At 44.4% G+C, this 17,608-nt stretch overlaps 1 protein-coding gene across 1 annotated transcript in view; it reads right to left on the bottom strand.

Annotated features, from left to right (window-relative positions):
• Positions 1-1,257: 1,257 nt before the first annotated feature.
• The window catches only part of VSTM2L (V-set and transmembrane domain containing 2 like), an 82,354-nt gene continuing 66,003 nt past the window's right edge, over positions 1,258-17,608 (bottom strand). Inside the window, exon 4 of the mRNA XM_072631551.1 lies at positions 1,258-3,352. Coding sequence (XP_072487652.1) covers positions 3,035-3,352 — 318 coding nt within the window. The 3' untranslated portion in view covers positions 1,258-3,034. The remainder of the gene's footprint in view (positions 3,353-17,608) is intronic.

Raw genomic sequence — 17,608 nt, 5'->3', positions numbered from 1 at the left:
TGAGTGCCCTGCTCCTTCCTCCTTCTAGACCTTGCTTTCCAGAAACCTTGTTGTTAGGTTCATGAGAGGTGGGCTAGTCCAACCCTAATCATAAGGACTGTTCTGTGAAACATCTTGGTGGTCCTTCAGCCTCCACTGAAAGTTTCTCATGAGCTGCCTCCATCCTCTTAGCTATCTCTCAGCCCAAGTGCCCCATGAAGCTTCTAGTCACCAAGCCATTAATCAACACCTGATACCTAGACTATTAAGACACTTCCCCAACTGATTTACCATGTCTTCCTCAATCTGCCCTGCACAGGTCCAACAGATAGTTCCTGATCTACAACTCTTATCACATCTCTCCCTTGCTCAAGACCTTAAGGAATCTAGACTTGAAGGTTCTAGACTTGAATGGGCCCCCTAGACATCACCTAGTCCAATTCCTTTATTTTACAGATGAGAAAACTGTGGCTCATAGAGTGAAGTGACTTGTTTAAGATCACACAAATATCAGAGCCAGGTGATAGGACCCCAAATTCAGTGACTCTTCACTGCCTGCAGAAAAGAAGTCCATGATCCTCTATGACCTAATCCCAATTTACCTTTCCAATCTCATGTCCCACTTGTTTCCAACACTAATTTCCATTCCCCATATCCCATCCAAAGTCTAGCTCATCCTACACATCACACACAAAAAATGATTTCTCTAAAATTTAAAACTTATGAAAGTGAATGCTGAAAAATAAAAATAAACTAATAAAAAATAGAAAATAAAGAACGATTTCTCTAACAGAGCTTCGAGTTCGTACAATTCATTTTGGATAATAGCAAGGTAACTATCTGTGAATGTCTATTCCTGGGAGCTCCATGAGGGCAGGGGCCCTGTCTTATCTAAATTTTCTATTTCCTGCAGAACTAAGCACAATTTTTGTGTACAGTAGGTGTTAAATAAGTGTTGGTAGTGTAATCTATTGTATTATCCCTTTAAAAAAAATTAGTTCTTTCTCCCTATCCAGATTCTTGAATCCTGGAAGCAGAGAAACTATTCCTTCTCTTGTCAAACCCAAAGCCCAGTGGACCTTAAAGAGAACTTGTTGAATGAGTGAATGACGTCAAGTTTAACTCTCAGTGGCAGGGTAAAAAATGAGGGGTATTCCCTTCTCTTTCACTTTTGACTTTGTATTCCCAGTACCTGGTGCCTAGTGGGTGATTTAAAATGCTTGCTGATTGATTGAATGAATGAATGACTCCTGTCACAGAAAGACACTCAACCAGAAGTTCATTTAAACAGCTTTATTCACTTCAGCAAGGCTGATAATCACAGATTGGATCATGTGGACATGAAGAGGGCCCAGCAGGTGCTGAGCTCCCAATATTATAACCTGTGGTCACACCCTTCTGTATTGATGCAAAAGACTTGTGAGGGGTCTCTACCCAAGGAACCTTTGCCCTCTCCCTTCTCACTATGCTCCCTCTTCAGTCAGGCAGTGGCCAGGGCAGAACCCTGTGTGTGTGTGTGTGTGTGTGTGTGTGTGTGTGTGTGTATTTGTGTGTGTGTGTGTGTTTATATGGGGGGAGTGGAAGTGGAGGGTTTGGCCCATTAGAAATATTTACAAATCCTTGTGGGGAAGAGGGGTAAAAGGGACAAGATGATACAAGTGTGGGTATGAGAAAGGGATGGGGCCTTGGGCAGTTCACTGGGCCCCAAAGGATCCCCTCAGAGAGGTGGACTCAGCTGCATTGGATCAGAACAGGCCCTGGAGTTTGTGAGGTTGACAGGAAGAGGGAGGGGGGCCTTCTGGGAGAAACCTCAGGTTGAAGTGAAGTGAGGTTGGAAAGGTGGGGCCCCTGCTGGTGCAAAACTTTGCATGGAGGGGAGAGGAAGGTGGCAAAGGGAGGAGGGTCCAGAAATGAGCCCTGAAAAATAAGGGGGCTCCTGGGTTTGATTCTTGGTTCTTCCAAAAACAGGGAAAGGAACAATAGCTTATTTGGAAGGCTTGGGATGAAAGGAACCACAGAAATACAAACTATAAAGATATAAAGACTTCACAGCCCCTCCCCACCTACCTCAGTCCTGGGTGCCTCCAGGCAGCTGGAGCCAGGTTTTCAGAGGGGTCTGCAATTCTACAGGAGCCAGGGGTTCCCAGTTTGGGGTCCCATCAAACCTGTTCTAGCCCCACTGAAGAGGGAGATTTCTCATGACAACCTCTTCTCTCCTGCTGCCCCCTCTCCCCTGACCTCCCTAAACACACATACACATCAAAGGAAAGAACATTCATCTGGGCTATTTGCTATTTACAATATACAAGTGTGGGTAGTGAGACTAGCTGCTTGTTTAGCATGACCAGAACCTGGCATAGTAATGAAACTGGATGTTAAGGGGAGCAGAGTGTGCCCAGGGGGCAATGATCAAAGCAAGAGCAAGCTAGATCTTTGGGCCTGGGCCCGACAAGAAAAGCAAAACACAGGACTTCACCAAAGCTGGCAATGAGATGGGGCATCGCATGAACCCCTAGGTGTGGAGAGATCAGACCCTGTGGCATAGGAACAGCACCCCCACCCTACCCCCAATTTCTGTTGGCCATGGCTTCAGAATCCCTATGCCTTTTTCCTGTCAGCCTCCAACGCTCCAGTCCCATACCACCCACCCACCCCTCTCCACTTCTAGAAGAACCTGGAAAAGTGATGGCCATAGAAGAAAAGGGTTTAGAGCAGAAAGGGACCTTGGAGATCATTTAGTCCAACTGCCTCATTTTATAGAGGAGAAAACTGGCTGAAGAAAGGGTACAAGGGCTCACATGCTGAGCATGGGGAGAGCAATAAGGGCCCCTGCTGGGGGACACTCAAGGGCCCAGTTGGGCCAACATCAATTCAGTGGCGTCTGGATACAGGGCACTCCTCTGGCCCAGACCCTGCTCCTCATGCACTCTGTACAGCGGAGGGGGGAGGGAAGGGAAGAAAGAAAGGCAGAGGGACTAGGGAAGGAGTGACCCTCCCACTCTCTCTGAGCCACCAGGGTGGGGTGGGTGGATAAGGGGAATGGAAGAGTGTCAGTCTACAGAGCACAGGCAGCGTCTACTGACCGCTTCTTCAGCTCCTTGCCTGGCTTGGGAGGTGGTGGGGGTGGGGCAGGAGCTGCAGGCTGCCCCCCCAACAGTGGGGTATCCTGCAAGTGGAGGGAGGGGCCATGACCATGATGATGAAGGACGGAGTTCTCTCCAGGGTCTACCCGAAGATAGGCTTTGACCTTGTGGTGCCGGGCCTTGCCATCACTGAAATCAATCACTCGGCACTCGTAGGTCCCCTCATCTGTGGGCTTCACCCGGGACAGGCGGAGTTTGTGAGAGATGTTGCTACCAACCACCTTGACCACCTAAAGAAAGAGAAAAGATGGGAGACAGAGTGACAGGCTGAAGAAATACTAGATATGGGTCAGAGCCAATGCATCAGGTATCAGTCCAATGAGACCTGAGTTCATAAGAGAAGGAGTTTCTTTCTTATCCTCCATTCTCAATGTACATTTCCACAAAATTCATACACAAACACCAAGATCAAGTCCTGGGGCTAAAATGGATTTAAAATCCTGTGAGATTTACTTCTTTCTCTCCTCAGAGCCTCCATTGTCTACACTACTCATATGATACTATTACTTGAAATGAGAGGTGCCAAACAGAGACTATCGGAGGTGAAAATGAACATAGAGCATAAAGTGGCAAAGCTTGGAGGGTTCTGAGTTGAAAGGGTCCTAAATACAGAAGGTGACAGAGTAGGGATGGTCTTCTGAATATAGAGCTGGGATGCTGGATCTTGCAGAATCTTTATGACACAGAACACATATAAGAGTTGGAAAGGCCTTTAGAACTTGAAACACAAAATGACACCCTCATAAGGAACCTTTGGGACCACCTAGTCCTCTAATTTTACAGAGAAAACAGAGCCTCAGAGAGGGGAAAGAGAATTGCTTAATGTCACATTGTGAATGGGTGGCAGAGTGGAGGATACTTTTCTAAGTCAGTGTTCTCACTTTATGGTTCTATGAAGAAGGTGCTGCCCAAATATTTGTTGACTGATTGACAATAACAGGCATCTGATGACTATGAAGTACCCTCAGGCTACAGACTTCCCCCTAGGAGCCTTTGGGGACAAGACTGGGCCAAATCTTTCCACTATCAGTAAGCTCAGACAGAGCTATTTTCCATGTAGGAAACACTAGCCTCTGGGAACTGTCCACAGTGCTGAGATCTATCCAGCATCCTGGGAGCTGTCCATGGTTCTGGAAGCCATCTACATTTGAAGCTAATACACGAGGGCAGAGTTTATACCATATGAGAAAAGGACCCTGGCACACTCATCATGTTGAATCAAATTGTATATGAACTCCTAGTACAACATCAAGCCTGTTTAAACACATGGTTTCTTGAACCTGCCTGACCTCACACCATGTTTTCCTGTTTGCTCCTTGGATTCCATCATTTCCATGCTCCTGACCTATTCTTCTGGACTCCAGACCTGTCTCCTCCCTTTGTTTCCTATATTCTTGGACTATCATGCAAGCTGCTATGATAACTGAACACCTTTCCCCCTGAAAAATCCTCCTATTTCTGATCCCCTGTGAATTGAGAAGTTACCACTGTGAATTGTCCTGTTCAGATCAGGTCAGCCTGCTGCTACTGTAGCCTCATGCCATAATCTGGCCACTCCCATAAAGTCCTAAGAGGCCATTTAAGCTGTCACTATGAAAATACCCCAGAATAAGTCCAGGAAATGCACACTTCCAGTCTGAGTGTTCGCTCCCTTTGATCTCACTTTAGAAAATATGTTTAGATTCCTCTTTCAGACTCAAAAAACCTAAACTGATATACAAACACTGGGGATTATTAGTATTGAATAATTGTTGAAAGGCAAGCAATTTGTAAACCTTCAAGTGCTATATAAGTGGAAGAGTGAGTGAGTGAGTGTGTGTGTGTGTGTGTGTGTGTGTGTGTGTGTGTGTGTGTGTGTGTGTATGTAAAGGCAGCATGGTGTATTGAAAAAAGCACTGGACTTGGACTTGGAAATCTGTTTTAGTCCCAATTCTGACAGTAGCCATGTGATCATAGACAAGACACATCACTACTTGAAGTCACATTTTCCCAACATACAGAATGGAGATAATGATCCTTATACTAACAACCTCACATTGTTATACCTTGCAAAGCTAGACAAATGGGAAATATTTTATGTCATCTGAAGTCTCATTGTGGCCTGGGAATATTGACTATATGGTCATAAAGCCTACATTAGTGAACTGCAACCTCTAGCAGATCCTACTAAGCCAGGAAAGCTTCAATGTAGACCTAATGTTTGGCCCATCTGTGTGTCTGTTATCTGAAGGGCAGCTGAGCTAAGTGTGGAGAAGCTTATCACTAGAAGACTGGCCATTGGATAATGAGTTATTGTGATTGAAGCAACTGATTGCCTTCTAGTATGTATTTAGAATGGTAAGAGTTTAGAGGTTATCCAGTCCAGTCCCTTCATTTTACAGATGAGGAAACTGAGGCTCAGGGAAGTTAAGTGACTTGCCCAAAGTCATAAAGATAGTAAGCAGCAGAGCTGAAATTTGAAGCCAGGTCTTCTAACTCCAGAGCGACTGCTTTTTCCACTTGCATCATGTTAACTCATAAACCATAGAAGGGCTATGATATGCATCAGTGGAGAGAGAGGCCACAACTATGAAATCATGGGTCCTTGAAGTAAGGTGCCTAATAAGTACATCTAATTAACTGACTAAATCATTGTTATTATAAATTTATGATGCATTCCATCCTCACTTTTATCTCATAGAATCATTCATTCCCTTCAGAGATCAATTCATGTCTCATGTCCTGGGAAAACCTTCCTTGAAACTCCTGGTTGTTAGTTCTCTCTCCTGCCTCAAATTATCTTTTACTTACTTATACATCCACATGTTTTATCTTCTAGTGTAATATAAGCAACATGAAGGCAGGGGCTGTTTTAAATTTTTGTCTTTGTATTTCCAGGGCTCTGCATATAGCACATACATAAAAATGCTTGCTAAATATTATATATATACTACATACATAAAAATGAATTGAATGAAGAAGAAAGAGGAGGAGGAGCAGATGGAAAAGTAATCTTTCTGAGGAGCAAGAATACTGAAAGGAGACCTAAGATCCTATATCCAAGTATCAATTAGCATCTTATTTTTGATCCCACTATATCTTTATCACCTTTCAATGCTAACATGCTAAATTCCCCATGTTGGCCTACTGCATCTAGTTAGTAGAGAAGGAGTCAACCTGTGGTCACCCAGCTACTCTCCAGGCCTTCCAGGGGCTGCACAATTTCTCTGTGGAGCACCTTACCCCCTTCTTCTTCACAGAAATGCTGGGCAGGAACACTGGAGTAGACAGGAGCTAGCACATCTCCAGGTTCTCCATCATCCCAAACCTTGACTAGGAGAAGGACTTGTGAAGGCTATTCCACATCATTATATCTCCATAAAAATAACCCGAGACTCCTTACTTCCTTATTTTGTAGGATTTAGAACTGGACAGGACTTTAGAATCAATCTAATCCACCTCTCTACAGAAGAGGAAGCAAGTCTATTTCTCCTATTGAAACAATGCAGCTTACCCCATTTCCTTATTTCTACAAATGAAATTATGCTGAGGCTATCCAACTTCCTTTCTTTAACCTCAAAAACCCTCTCCTAATAACCTAGGCCTCTCCTTTAATCCCTCCCCTCTCTACGAAGAAAATCCAGATAAGGAATTCGGGATGTGTCCTGAGGCCCTTCCTTTTCTCCCCTCCTTGTTCTCTAGGAAAGACCAGAAGACTGACCCATTCATCCCTGGCTTCCCCCTTTCTCTGTAGCTGAATGACCTAGTCCCCTCCAAGAAGCATCAGGCTAAGATCAATGCCACAGCTCGCCAGCTAATTAGCTTTCATACCAAATTGATTCTCTCCTGGTATTTATCACCCGATGAAATTTAAGACTTACTCACGGCCTGAGTGGGTGCAGCTTTCAGGTTGGGTCAATAAATCCGATTTATAGCCCGCCCTGGGTTCCTGGCTCTGTGCCAGAAGGGAAGGGAAAGATGAGGACCTAGTAGGGAGCGGCTGCTACTGTTCACCCTGTAGTAGACCTGGCTAGCTGGGCTTTCCTATAGTTTAGGAGGGATCCTGTTCAGGGCTCATGAATATCACTATTTGGTGGTGGAGGATGCAATCATAAAGAGTCAGACACGATTGAAAACAACTGAAATGCAATATTCTATAAATGAGGAAACTGAGTCTCAGAAATGGGAAATTATTTGACCAAAGTTACACAGGAATGTAGTAGAGGCAAGGTTTGAACAGAGGCCCCAAATCCAGTGCTTTTTCCACTATACCACACTGCTTCATTTTTTCTCCATCTTAGAGATGAAGAAACAGGTTCCCAGAGGCTGAGTGATCTGTGACACATAAAGAAAACATAATGACACAGCTAGTAAAGTACTAGAACCAGGTCTCCTAACTCCAAAACTCCTAATTCCAGTGCCCTTTCTACCATTCCACGATGCCTTTCCAAAAGAGAAATGCAGGGAAGACAGTCATCAGTACCCTAGGTCTGCCTTTCTTGTCCAGACTCTGTGCAATGCCATAGAGTCTATGAAAGGTAACACAGGATAATGGCCACAGTGCAGGCTTGAAGTAAAGATTTTGTGGTTCAGTCCTTTTTCAATTTTGTATGACTCTTTGTGACCCCATCTAGGGTTTTCTTGTCAAAGACTCTGGAGTGGTTTGCCACTTCCTTCTTCAGCTCATTTTACAGAAGAGGAAACTGAAGCAAACTTGGCTAAGTGACTTGTCCAGAGTCACACAGCTAGTGAGTGTGTGAGACCACATTTGAACTTACTGAAGATGAGTCTTCCTGACTCCAGGCCCTGCACTCTATCTACTACATCACCTAGCTGCCTCCAAAGTAAGGAAGAACCTGGGTTGAAATCTTGTCTCTCTTTAATAGTCACAGGCAAGTCACTCGATATTTAAGGCGCCTACTTCACATGGCATCTGTGAGGCTCAAATGTGATAATATATATTTGAAATATACTTTGAAAGAGCTACGTAAATGCCAGTTTACCATCATCATCATCATCATCATCATCATCATCATCATCATCATCATCGCCACACTTGTCTCTGCATCTCTTTCCACTGAGACTGCTCTGCTCCAGGTCTTGTTCCTTGGCAGATAATCTGATCACCCAGCCCCTGTTGTTGCCTCTGCTTATGGGAGAGGGTTGGGGAAGAAACTTCCAGGTAACATTTTAACTTTTAACATTTCCAAGTCATGTGTATTTTAATTTAAGCTTCCCTGAGATGCACTCCAGCAAATATGTATTGTGTCATAGTCCAGTGAAATATGGAAAGGGTATTGGGTTAGAAGACCTACATTCTTGTCCTGGTTCTGTCACTAACTCTGTGACCTTGGACAACTCACAAGAATTCTGAGAGGTGGAGATAGTATTGAATTGGGGTATGGTTCTGGCCAGCAAAACAGAGCAAAGCTAACCAGCCAGTCTATACTGAGACCATATCCCACGACCTTACCCTCAAAATTCCCATACCTTAACCAACGAACTACCTGCATTAGCTAGAGGTAAGAAATTCCCAGCCACAAGGGGATTATAGACTAGAGCAGGTCCCTTTAATCTGGCTAGAGTATGAGGGGTTGATGAGGGGAGTGGATAGGTATGGGCAAGAACTGGCTGGCATCCAAGGACATCTCCATGGAGACACAACTTTAGGATTCCCTTGGCTTTGAAGAGGATTAGTTCAGGAAAAGTTAGCATCCTAGGACAGTTGCCAAGGCCTTGTCCCTTGAAGAAAGGAGAGATGCCTTCATCTTTGAGCTGCCTTTGGGCCTTGGATTTCTTACCCAGTAAAAATGATGGGAGATTGTGCTAAGAAGTCCAAGAGCAGGAGTAGCAAAGACAAAAGATAGCTGACTGACCTGAGCCTTAGAACAGACATTCTTAACCTAAAAATTCTGAATTTGTTTTTTTTCCTAATGTTTTGATAATTGCATTTTAATATAATTAGCTTCCTTTGTAATTTTACATATTTTATTTTTTAGCATTTAAAAACATTAAGATTTAAGCAGACTGTCAAGATGACTTAAGATACACAAAAAATTAAAAAATCCCATAGTAAAGAAACTTGTATCGGAAAAAACAGTATGACATAGATGAAAGATCACACTGGATTTGTGGTCAGAAGACAAGTTTGAATCCTGCATTCACTCATTACCACTTATAGGACCTTGGTCACCACTTCATCTTTCAGGACTTCCCTGTCAGTTTCCACAGATGTAAAATGAGTCAGCTGATCATCTTTAAGTTTCCTTCCAACACTAGATCCTATGAGGAAGATATTAAATCCCAATACTTTGATTCCCAAAAAGCAGTCATTTTTATCCACCCATACAACAGTCCACTTGTCTTCAAACTATTTCTAAGTGAAGCCCATCAAAAAAGATGAGAACAAAATAGCAGTGATGATGATTATGCTTTAAGGACCCATGGTTTCCTTGGGGTGGATGCTTAATCCACCAATACAGATTGCTGCCCCTCTATGACTTCATAGATGGTTTTGTGAGGTGCCATAATCAAAAGCATGACCAAGTGGCCACTCTTCCAGGTTTCTCCACACTTAGGAAGTTTGCTCCAGACTAACATACACAGACCATTTCAGAGTCTGTATTCTAAGCTTTTCCAACATGGTAGGACCTGAGAGAGCAGGCAATCTACTACCACAGTCTTAGAAAATCCATGGTTCTGGGTCCACACTATAATGAGGCATCAGACTAGGGTGTTAGTAAAAGAAGAATAATGCTATCACCTACTACTATGGTGCTTCACAGTTTGTAAGTCACTGTTCTTACAAGAACCCTGTGATATGAGGAGTGTTATTATCCTTGTTTCACAGATAAGAAATAATCATTTTTTCCTTAGAAGCAAAATGCCATCCCACCAGGAAACAGGGGTGGATGAGAAGACCCCTGGGTGACCCTTCCATCTGAGGATCCCATGTTTCTCTTAGCTGGGAGGCATAGGGTGATAGGTTTCCTCTGAGGCACCAGGACCTGGAATCGGCTGGAGGTCCATACAATCAGATGAGCTAGATTGGCTTCCTGACCCCTCCATTCCTGCTAAATGAGGGACTGGAGCAGTCTTGCCAAGCTCTTGGGCCTAGTCTCTCACCCGAAGTCCCCGACCTTAGAGGAATCCAAGGAAATGCTTTTTCAGATGCACAGCGGGGAGTGAATTACCTCAACATCTGTTTCCCTCACGGATATTAATTATCCTTCATTTGTCAACCCTACGAGCCACTAATGGAGTAATAATGCTTTGAGCTCAGAGAGGACCTGCTCCTCGGGAGTGCCATGTGCTCTGCATACCGCCCTCCTGCTCCTCCTGATCTCAGTTGTGATGGGGAAAGAGAATATACATTTACACTCCCATTTCTTAGAGGGGGAAACAAAAGTCTAGTCAAATTCACCTTGGCTTGCCCAAAACCTTGAAATGCCAGTATTGTTAACAATCATTCTGTCACCTCCATTCAACTCCCCCCAGAAAGCTTTGGAGAGCATACATACTCTCCGGATCACTGCCACCTCCCTAATTCCCCAACCCTCTCTCCTGCCAGCCAGGCAGTCTCCCTGTGCCTCAGGAATCCCAAACATCTTATCATCAGAGACATCATCTTGTGTAGCAGAAAATGGCCTAAACTGAGAGACAAGAATCCTAGGACTGCAACTAATTTGCTGAGTGACCTTAGGCAAAGTTCCTTTCCTTCTTTGGGCCTCAGTTTCCCCATTGGCAAAATGGTGAGGTTGAACAAGATGGACTTATGATCTCTCTCTGACATCCTGTTCTATCAGCCCATTACAACCAAAGCAGCAGGTAGCATATTGTATTATATGAGCATGATGGGTAATAACAAGTGCAGTATCTGCCTTCCAGGATTGTTTAGAGAGATATGTAAAAAGCTTTGTAAACCTTAAAGTGCTATAGAACATCAGTTACTAAATCCTAGGCACTTGGGGGGGAGGGGAAGGAAGGGGGACTATCTATGGTATTTTGATTATCTGCATCACTGCTTTTGTCCTCTGCTTAGTGAAGATAAGAAAGTGTTGACAAGAGCAATAAGACAGCTTCAGTCTTTGCACTGGCCAGAGGTTCCCAGATGGTACTGGCTAGTGACCCCTTCCCCATGACAACCAGATTTCTCTGCTTCATGTTTCAGTAGGTTAAAGGTAAAGGGATAAAGGGATGATGAGAAAGTGTTGGGAAGCATTTATTAGCACAGTACCTGGCACACTGTAGCCCCTAAAAGTACTTATTAGTTGATTAATTGAAAGGGATGATGGTAATATTATGTGTATAAGTTGTGCCACTCTCCTGTTTCCCCCTTCACCCTTTTGGCTACCAGGAATGAAGACTCAGCATATCACCTTTAAAGGCTCCAACCCTGCTCAAGTACTTCTTGAACTGTACTCATTCCAATGGCCAAACCATCATTCTTCACATGTATGTCAAAGCACTTTCACATCTATTCTCTCACATAATGACGATGATGATGACAATAGATGTTTATTGTCATCGTTCAGTCATGTCTGATTCTTCATGACCCCATCTGATGTTTTCTTGTCAGATACTGGAGTGGTTTTCCATTTCCTTCTCTGGCCCATTTTACGGATAAGGAAAGTAAGGCAGGCAGGGTGAAGTGACTTGCCCAGGGTCACATGGCTGGTAAGTGACTTAAGCTGGATTTGAACTCATGAAGATGAGTATTTCCGACTCCAGGTCTGGTACTCTATCCACAGCACCACCTAGCTTCCCTCTAATAGACAGATACCATTAATACAATACGTGAAAGTTCTTGTAGAGCTCTTCAATCCTTATGGTACTCTGAGGCAGGTGCTACTGTTACTCTCATTTTGCAGATGAAGAAACTGAGACAGAAAGATTCTGAGGCTTGCCCAGAGTCACAGAGCTAGAGAGGGTGTCAAATAAGATCTGAACTTGGGTTTCCCTGAGTCCACATCTAACACTCTATTCACTATACCACAATTGCCCAGGGGTGGTATTATTGTTTCAAATGGGAAAAACAAGGTTAGGAAAGGTTAAAATAATTTGCCCAAGGTCACACACTGAGTAAGTGATACGGGCAGGGCTGGAATTCAGGCCTTGTCACTTCTTGGCTAGGACTTGTTTCACCCCATCTCCATTATACCTTTGGGCAGCTCTAGGGGAGCATCCCACCCCTGTGCTCTGACCCAAACTCCCCTCTTCCCTTCCCGTTTCCCCATATCTCTAGCTGCTTGAAGTGTCCTTCCCTTCCTAGCTTTTGCAAAAGGCTTCCAAGGAGCAGTGCTCTTTCCTTATTCTACCCAGCAGGGTCTGCGCCTTTGATGAGGTAATTAGGATTCATTGCCATGGGGCTGGCAGGTTCTGTGTATTTGTTCAACAGGAGAGACAGCCCCCTACATAAATGTGTGCACAGTGAACATGGTACTTATCCTCCAGGGGGATGGGAGGGGGGATGGGAGGTGGGGTACCAGTAACAGAGCTGAGAGGAAGTAAATGTTCTGAGGCTAACAATAATGCCTCCTATTTCTAGAGCACTTTAGGGTTGACAGACCACTTTCCTTGTAACAGCCCTGTGCAACATTGAGAACATGAATGAGGAAGCTCAGTGCCTCCCCCAGGGTCACACATCTAGTCAGTGACTATTGGGAAAGGAGTTGAATCCAGTTCTCAGGCTTCTTCACAGAATATCACAGGATATTTTGTCTGAAAGCAATCTAAGTTCAATTCTGTTGTTTTACAAATGGACAAACCAAGAGGGCCCAGAGAGGGTCCCAAATCACACAGTTAATGAGTGAGCTAGGGACCAAACCTTTGGTTAGACCTCCTCCCTTTGCAGAATGAATGGCATATCCCCAAATGGTGCTATCTGGGTTTTTTGTTTCCTATTTAATTTCTTTTAAACTTCTGAAATTTAAAGCAAATCTTTTTTAAGACCCTGCTGACAAAACTCTGATTCCAAAATGCTTCCCCAAATTAAGCCCTTCCAATAGGAATGTAACTGGTGGCAAATGGAGAAGAGAATGTTAGAAAACAGAGGTTTGCCCGTAAATCATAATGACTTTCTCGTGCAGATGCATTGACATGGTTTAGCTGTGCAATTAGGCACCTAATTATGCTGAAAGACACAAAGCCCAATCATGGCATGACCAAGCCTACAGCTCCTTCCTTCTAAGAGAGACTTTGCCACACATTCTCCTGCCTTTAGTTTTTGGGGAAACCAGGGCTGTGTTGCTAAACCTTGTCAGGAAAACTGTAAAACATTTGGTGACTGCCTCAGGGCAGGAGACCCACAGCCTCATCCTTGGGAGCATATGATCCTAAGATGAGGAGGGATCCCTTGAGATTTCTTAGTCCAACCCCTTCCTTTAGGATGCGTCCATACTAATGCTGACCCACTGTTGGGTACTGGGCTCTGGCTGGTACCTCTTCAGTGAGAACTTTCCAGAAGAAAAGGTCCAGTGCAGGGGAATGCAACCAGCAATCTCTCCTAGGGCCTCAGTGGATAGGCCCTGGATAGGTCAGTCAGTGTCTTGACTGGTCCTTGATATTTGATTCAGTGAACTACAAATAATTATTGATCTGTAAAGCCTTTTCCTGTAATCCTAATAGTCTGTGCTGGGAATAGGGAACATAGAGTTACATGTATCTGAGACCCAACTCTCAACAAGTTTACAATTCCATGGGCCAGGCAGAGAAGAATATATAAATAACACAAAGGAAAGATTCTGAAAAATATAAGGAGGTACGAATATGTGTGGTTATGGGTGCAGATGGGGGGTCAGGGGTCAGAAAAGGATTCAAGGCATTTATTCCTGAATTTAGACCTGAAAGAGGGGAGGTGGTGGGGGTGAAATCTATTCCATACATGGGGACCAATGTAAGTAAAGGCACAAAGATGGGGAGGGGAGAGGCCAGAGACTACGGGCTACAGAACAGTTCAGGTCACATGGAACACAGGATAGTTAAAGGGGATAGCTGTGAGAGAACAAAAGGGAGAGCAACACAGCCAAGCTGTGGAGGACCTTGAAAGCCAGTCAGAAGTTTATATTTTATTCAGTAGGAAAGAGGGTGCCACTGAAGGTCTGGGTTTTGTTGGTGGTGGTGTAACAGAAGGGAGGCATGATTGTAGGGGTACAATAAGATCACTTTGGCAGCAGCTGGCAATGGAGTACATCAGTTGAAGAAGAGATTATTACCTCAGCATTAAAGATAGGGAAACAAAAGCTCCAAGAAGCTAAGAAACATACCCAAAACTTCATTAGTAGTAGACCTGAGACCTCAACACACACCTTCTGATCCTAGTCCATGGGTGAGGAACCTGCAGCCTCGAGGTTCTAGGTCCTCAAGTGTGGTCCTTTGACTGAATCCAAACTGAGTCCACCACTGCCCTAGTCAAAGGAGCTAGACTCTCCCAATCCAAGTATGGGTGTTTCCAGGACTCTATTCCAGTGGCCCCCTTCATTCTGTCATCTCTCTCCTCAGAACTTTACTCTTCAGATCTGGGACTAAGTCTCATCATTGAAACTGCCCTGGCCCACGGCAGATACTCAGTAAGTATTTGTTAGTTTGCTTTTTAATTATGTGATTAAGAGATGTTCCCAGTGGCCCACTTGGACCACATCACTCTCTTACTTAAAGATCCTTTAGTGATTCTCCATTGCCTAAAAGCCAAAGTCCAAACTCCTCAGCCTGTTAATGAAACCCCTCTCTAATCTCCTCCAACTCGCCATAGCCTCCCTGACCCAGCCAAACAGGACTTCTTGTTTCCTGTGTATATCCAGTGTTTTCCCACCTCCGTGCCTCTGTTCATGGCTACTCCCTCTGCCCATAGATCACTTCTTGCTTCCACTTCATGATCTGGACAAATCTCTTTACCTCAATAAGCCTCAGTTTCTTCATCTGTCAAATGTTTGGGTTGGACTAGATAACTTCTGAGGTGTCTTCTAGTTCTAAGTTTATATTCCCACGACCAACCCTTTGGGTGCCTCCTCCACCAACATAAAAGATAGCCCTTCTGCTCCTTTGGCAGACAGTTTGAAGAGATTCTGGGATGAAAAACGATCCATCTCCTAGGGACCAAACTTCAGATGATGGGCTAGTACTCAGGTAACAGAGAGCCCACCCTCAGGATGTACTCAATCAATCAGCAAGTTTTTATTAGGTGCCTAGTCTGCATCAGGCACTATGCTAGGTTCTAGGGAAACAATTCCAAAGGGGAACCAAGGTTGAGTCTTTCTTGCTTGAAAAGACCTGCCAGAAGTTTCCCTGTGCCATCAAAACCTTAAAGAGGCCAGGGCTACCTTCTGGCCATGGCAAGGCAGCAGAGAAGGGTCTCACTAGGGCCAGCTTGTATCGGCTTCCTCAGTTTCTGGCAAACTGAGGGTAAGGATCCTGGCCCAGCCTCCTTCAAGGCAGGGATATGAGATCTGGGGAGATAACAGTGAGGGAAGTTGTTAAGAATTAGAAAGCCCTATCAGGATATGCTAGATCGAGTGCCAGCCCTGGAGTAAGGAGGATCTCAGTTTAAATCCAGCCTCAGACACTTACTAGCTATGTGACCTTGGGTAAGCCACTTAACCCTGTTTGCCTCAGTTTCCTCATCTATAAAATTAGCTGGAGAAGGAAATGGCAAAACACTACAGTATTTTTGCAAAGAAAACTCTAAATGGGGTCACAAAGAATTGAACACAACTAAAAATGATGAAAAATCAGGTTGTAGGGAAGGGAACACAATAAAATGGACAGAATCCTGGACTTGGAGCGAGGGGACCTGGACTCACATCCCAGTTGCTGTTCCCTGGCTTTGTGACATTACATGAATCGTTTTTCTCTCTGTAGCTTAGGCTCCTCCTCTGTAAAATGGACTAGGTTCTCTCGAAGGCTATTTCCAGCACTACTGTTCTATGATTTACAATATTGTTCTGGACGCATGTAAGGACGATATTCCCAATTATGGATTCTCTCTCTGGCATCTTTGTACCATAGCCAAATAAAAAGTATGCTATGTAAAAGCTATGTAAAAAGTATGTAAATATATATGTGTATATACATATATCCTACATGTATATGTACGTACATAGTAAGAATGCATATATGATAAGCACTGTATTTGTAGTTAGAAGACCTGAGTTTGAGTTCAAGCTCTATTATTTACTGATTAACCTTGGGAAAGTCACAATCCCTCTGGGCTTCATCCCCGGCTATAAAATGATGGGATTGGGTCTGATAATCTCTAAGGTCTTTGATAGTTTTGATAGTAAAGTGATGATGAGCACCATCATCCTCCTGTTACCCACCCTCACCCCCAGAGTCTCTCATACCCAATGGAACCCACTCCCTCCCCACAATGGTGGCACATATGTAGGCAACCAGACTGAGAGAGATCAGCCAGTATGCAGAGAACCAGGTTGTGCAGGCAGGGCCTCAGTTACAGGCCCCCCTTGTACATTTTCTTTGACAAATGCAGCTACCTCTTAATTATTGATGGTAATGCTGGGGAAGTAGGCAGGAGATGTACTGCTGCAGCTAGTTTATGGAAGTCATGTAGTCACAGCTATGTGGGGCAACTCCAGCCCCTGCTGAGACCTGAACTAGAGAGATGGCCCAGTCAACCAGGACACAAGGGCAGAGCCTCAAAGACTTGTCTGCCTTTTTTTCCTGTCTCAACTGGAACTGAAATCAAAAGGCTGGTCTGCTGATTTTATCAACCGTTTCTCCACCACTGTATAAGCTCATTGGACCCAATGTAAGTCAATGAACAGGGACTGAAGGCCCACTCTCTGCAAGGCCCTATGGTCAGTCCTGAGGGCTCTCAGCGGAGAATTGCTGCTTCTCTTCTGGGAGGTAACTTAGGATCATAGGATTGAGAGCTGAAAGTGTCCTTAGGTACCACTCACCTAATCAAACTCTTTCATTTTACAAATGAGGAAACTGAGGCCCACAGAGGAAAAATTCTTTACCCAGAGTTACACTGGAAGAAAGCAGCAGAGCCAGGATTTAAACCCTAAGTCTGCTGACTCTAAATTCATTACAATACGCAGCAACAGCCATGTATATGTCTACATAAACACGTGTCTATGTATACATAGGTCTACAGAGCTAGATTTCTACCATGGCAATGTCAGTGTCTGGTAAGGCTGGGCCTGGGCATGTGGCTGGCTGGCTGGAGCAGTCTGACACCCCTCCCCCTCACTCCCTAAGTGTTACAGTCCTCCCTAGTGATTCCTGCTCCTCTCTGTTCTCCAGCTCATGTTGCCCCTCCCTGGCTCAACTGCTCTCCTGAACTGGGGATGGGGCAGACTGCACTCAGCATGCCCCAATCACGTTGCACCCCAGAGTTCAGGTAGGTACATGCGTGTACATGTGCATGTGTGGATTGGTCCAAAAATAGGAATTTCAGTGTAAGCTCCTCAAGGGCAAGCACTGTGTTTGTCTTTGAATCTCCAGTGCCCAGTACTGAGCCTGGCACATAGTAGATGGACAATAAATCC

The sequence above is a fragment of the Notamacropus eugenii genome, chromosome 1 (genome assembly GCF_028372415.1).
Source record: "Notamacropus eugenii isolate mMacEug1 chromosome 1, mMacEug1.pri_v2, whole genome shotgun sequence".
Lineage (NCBI taxonomy): Eukaryota > Metazoa > Chordata > Mammalia > Diprotodontia > Macropodidae > Notamacropus > Notamacropus eugenii.
This window is presented reverse-complemented; position numbering and strand designations above follow the sequence as displayed.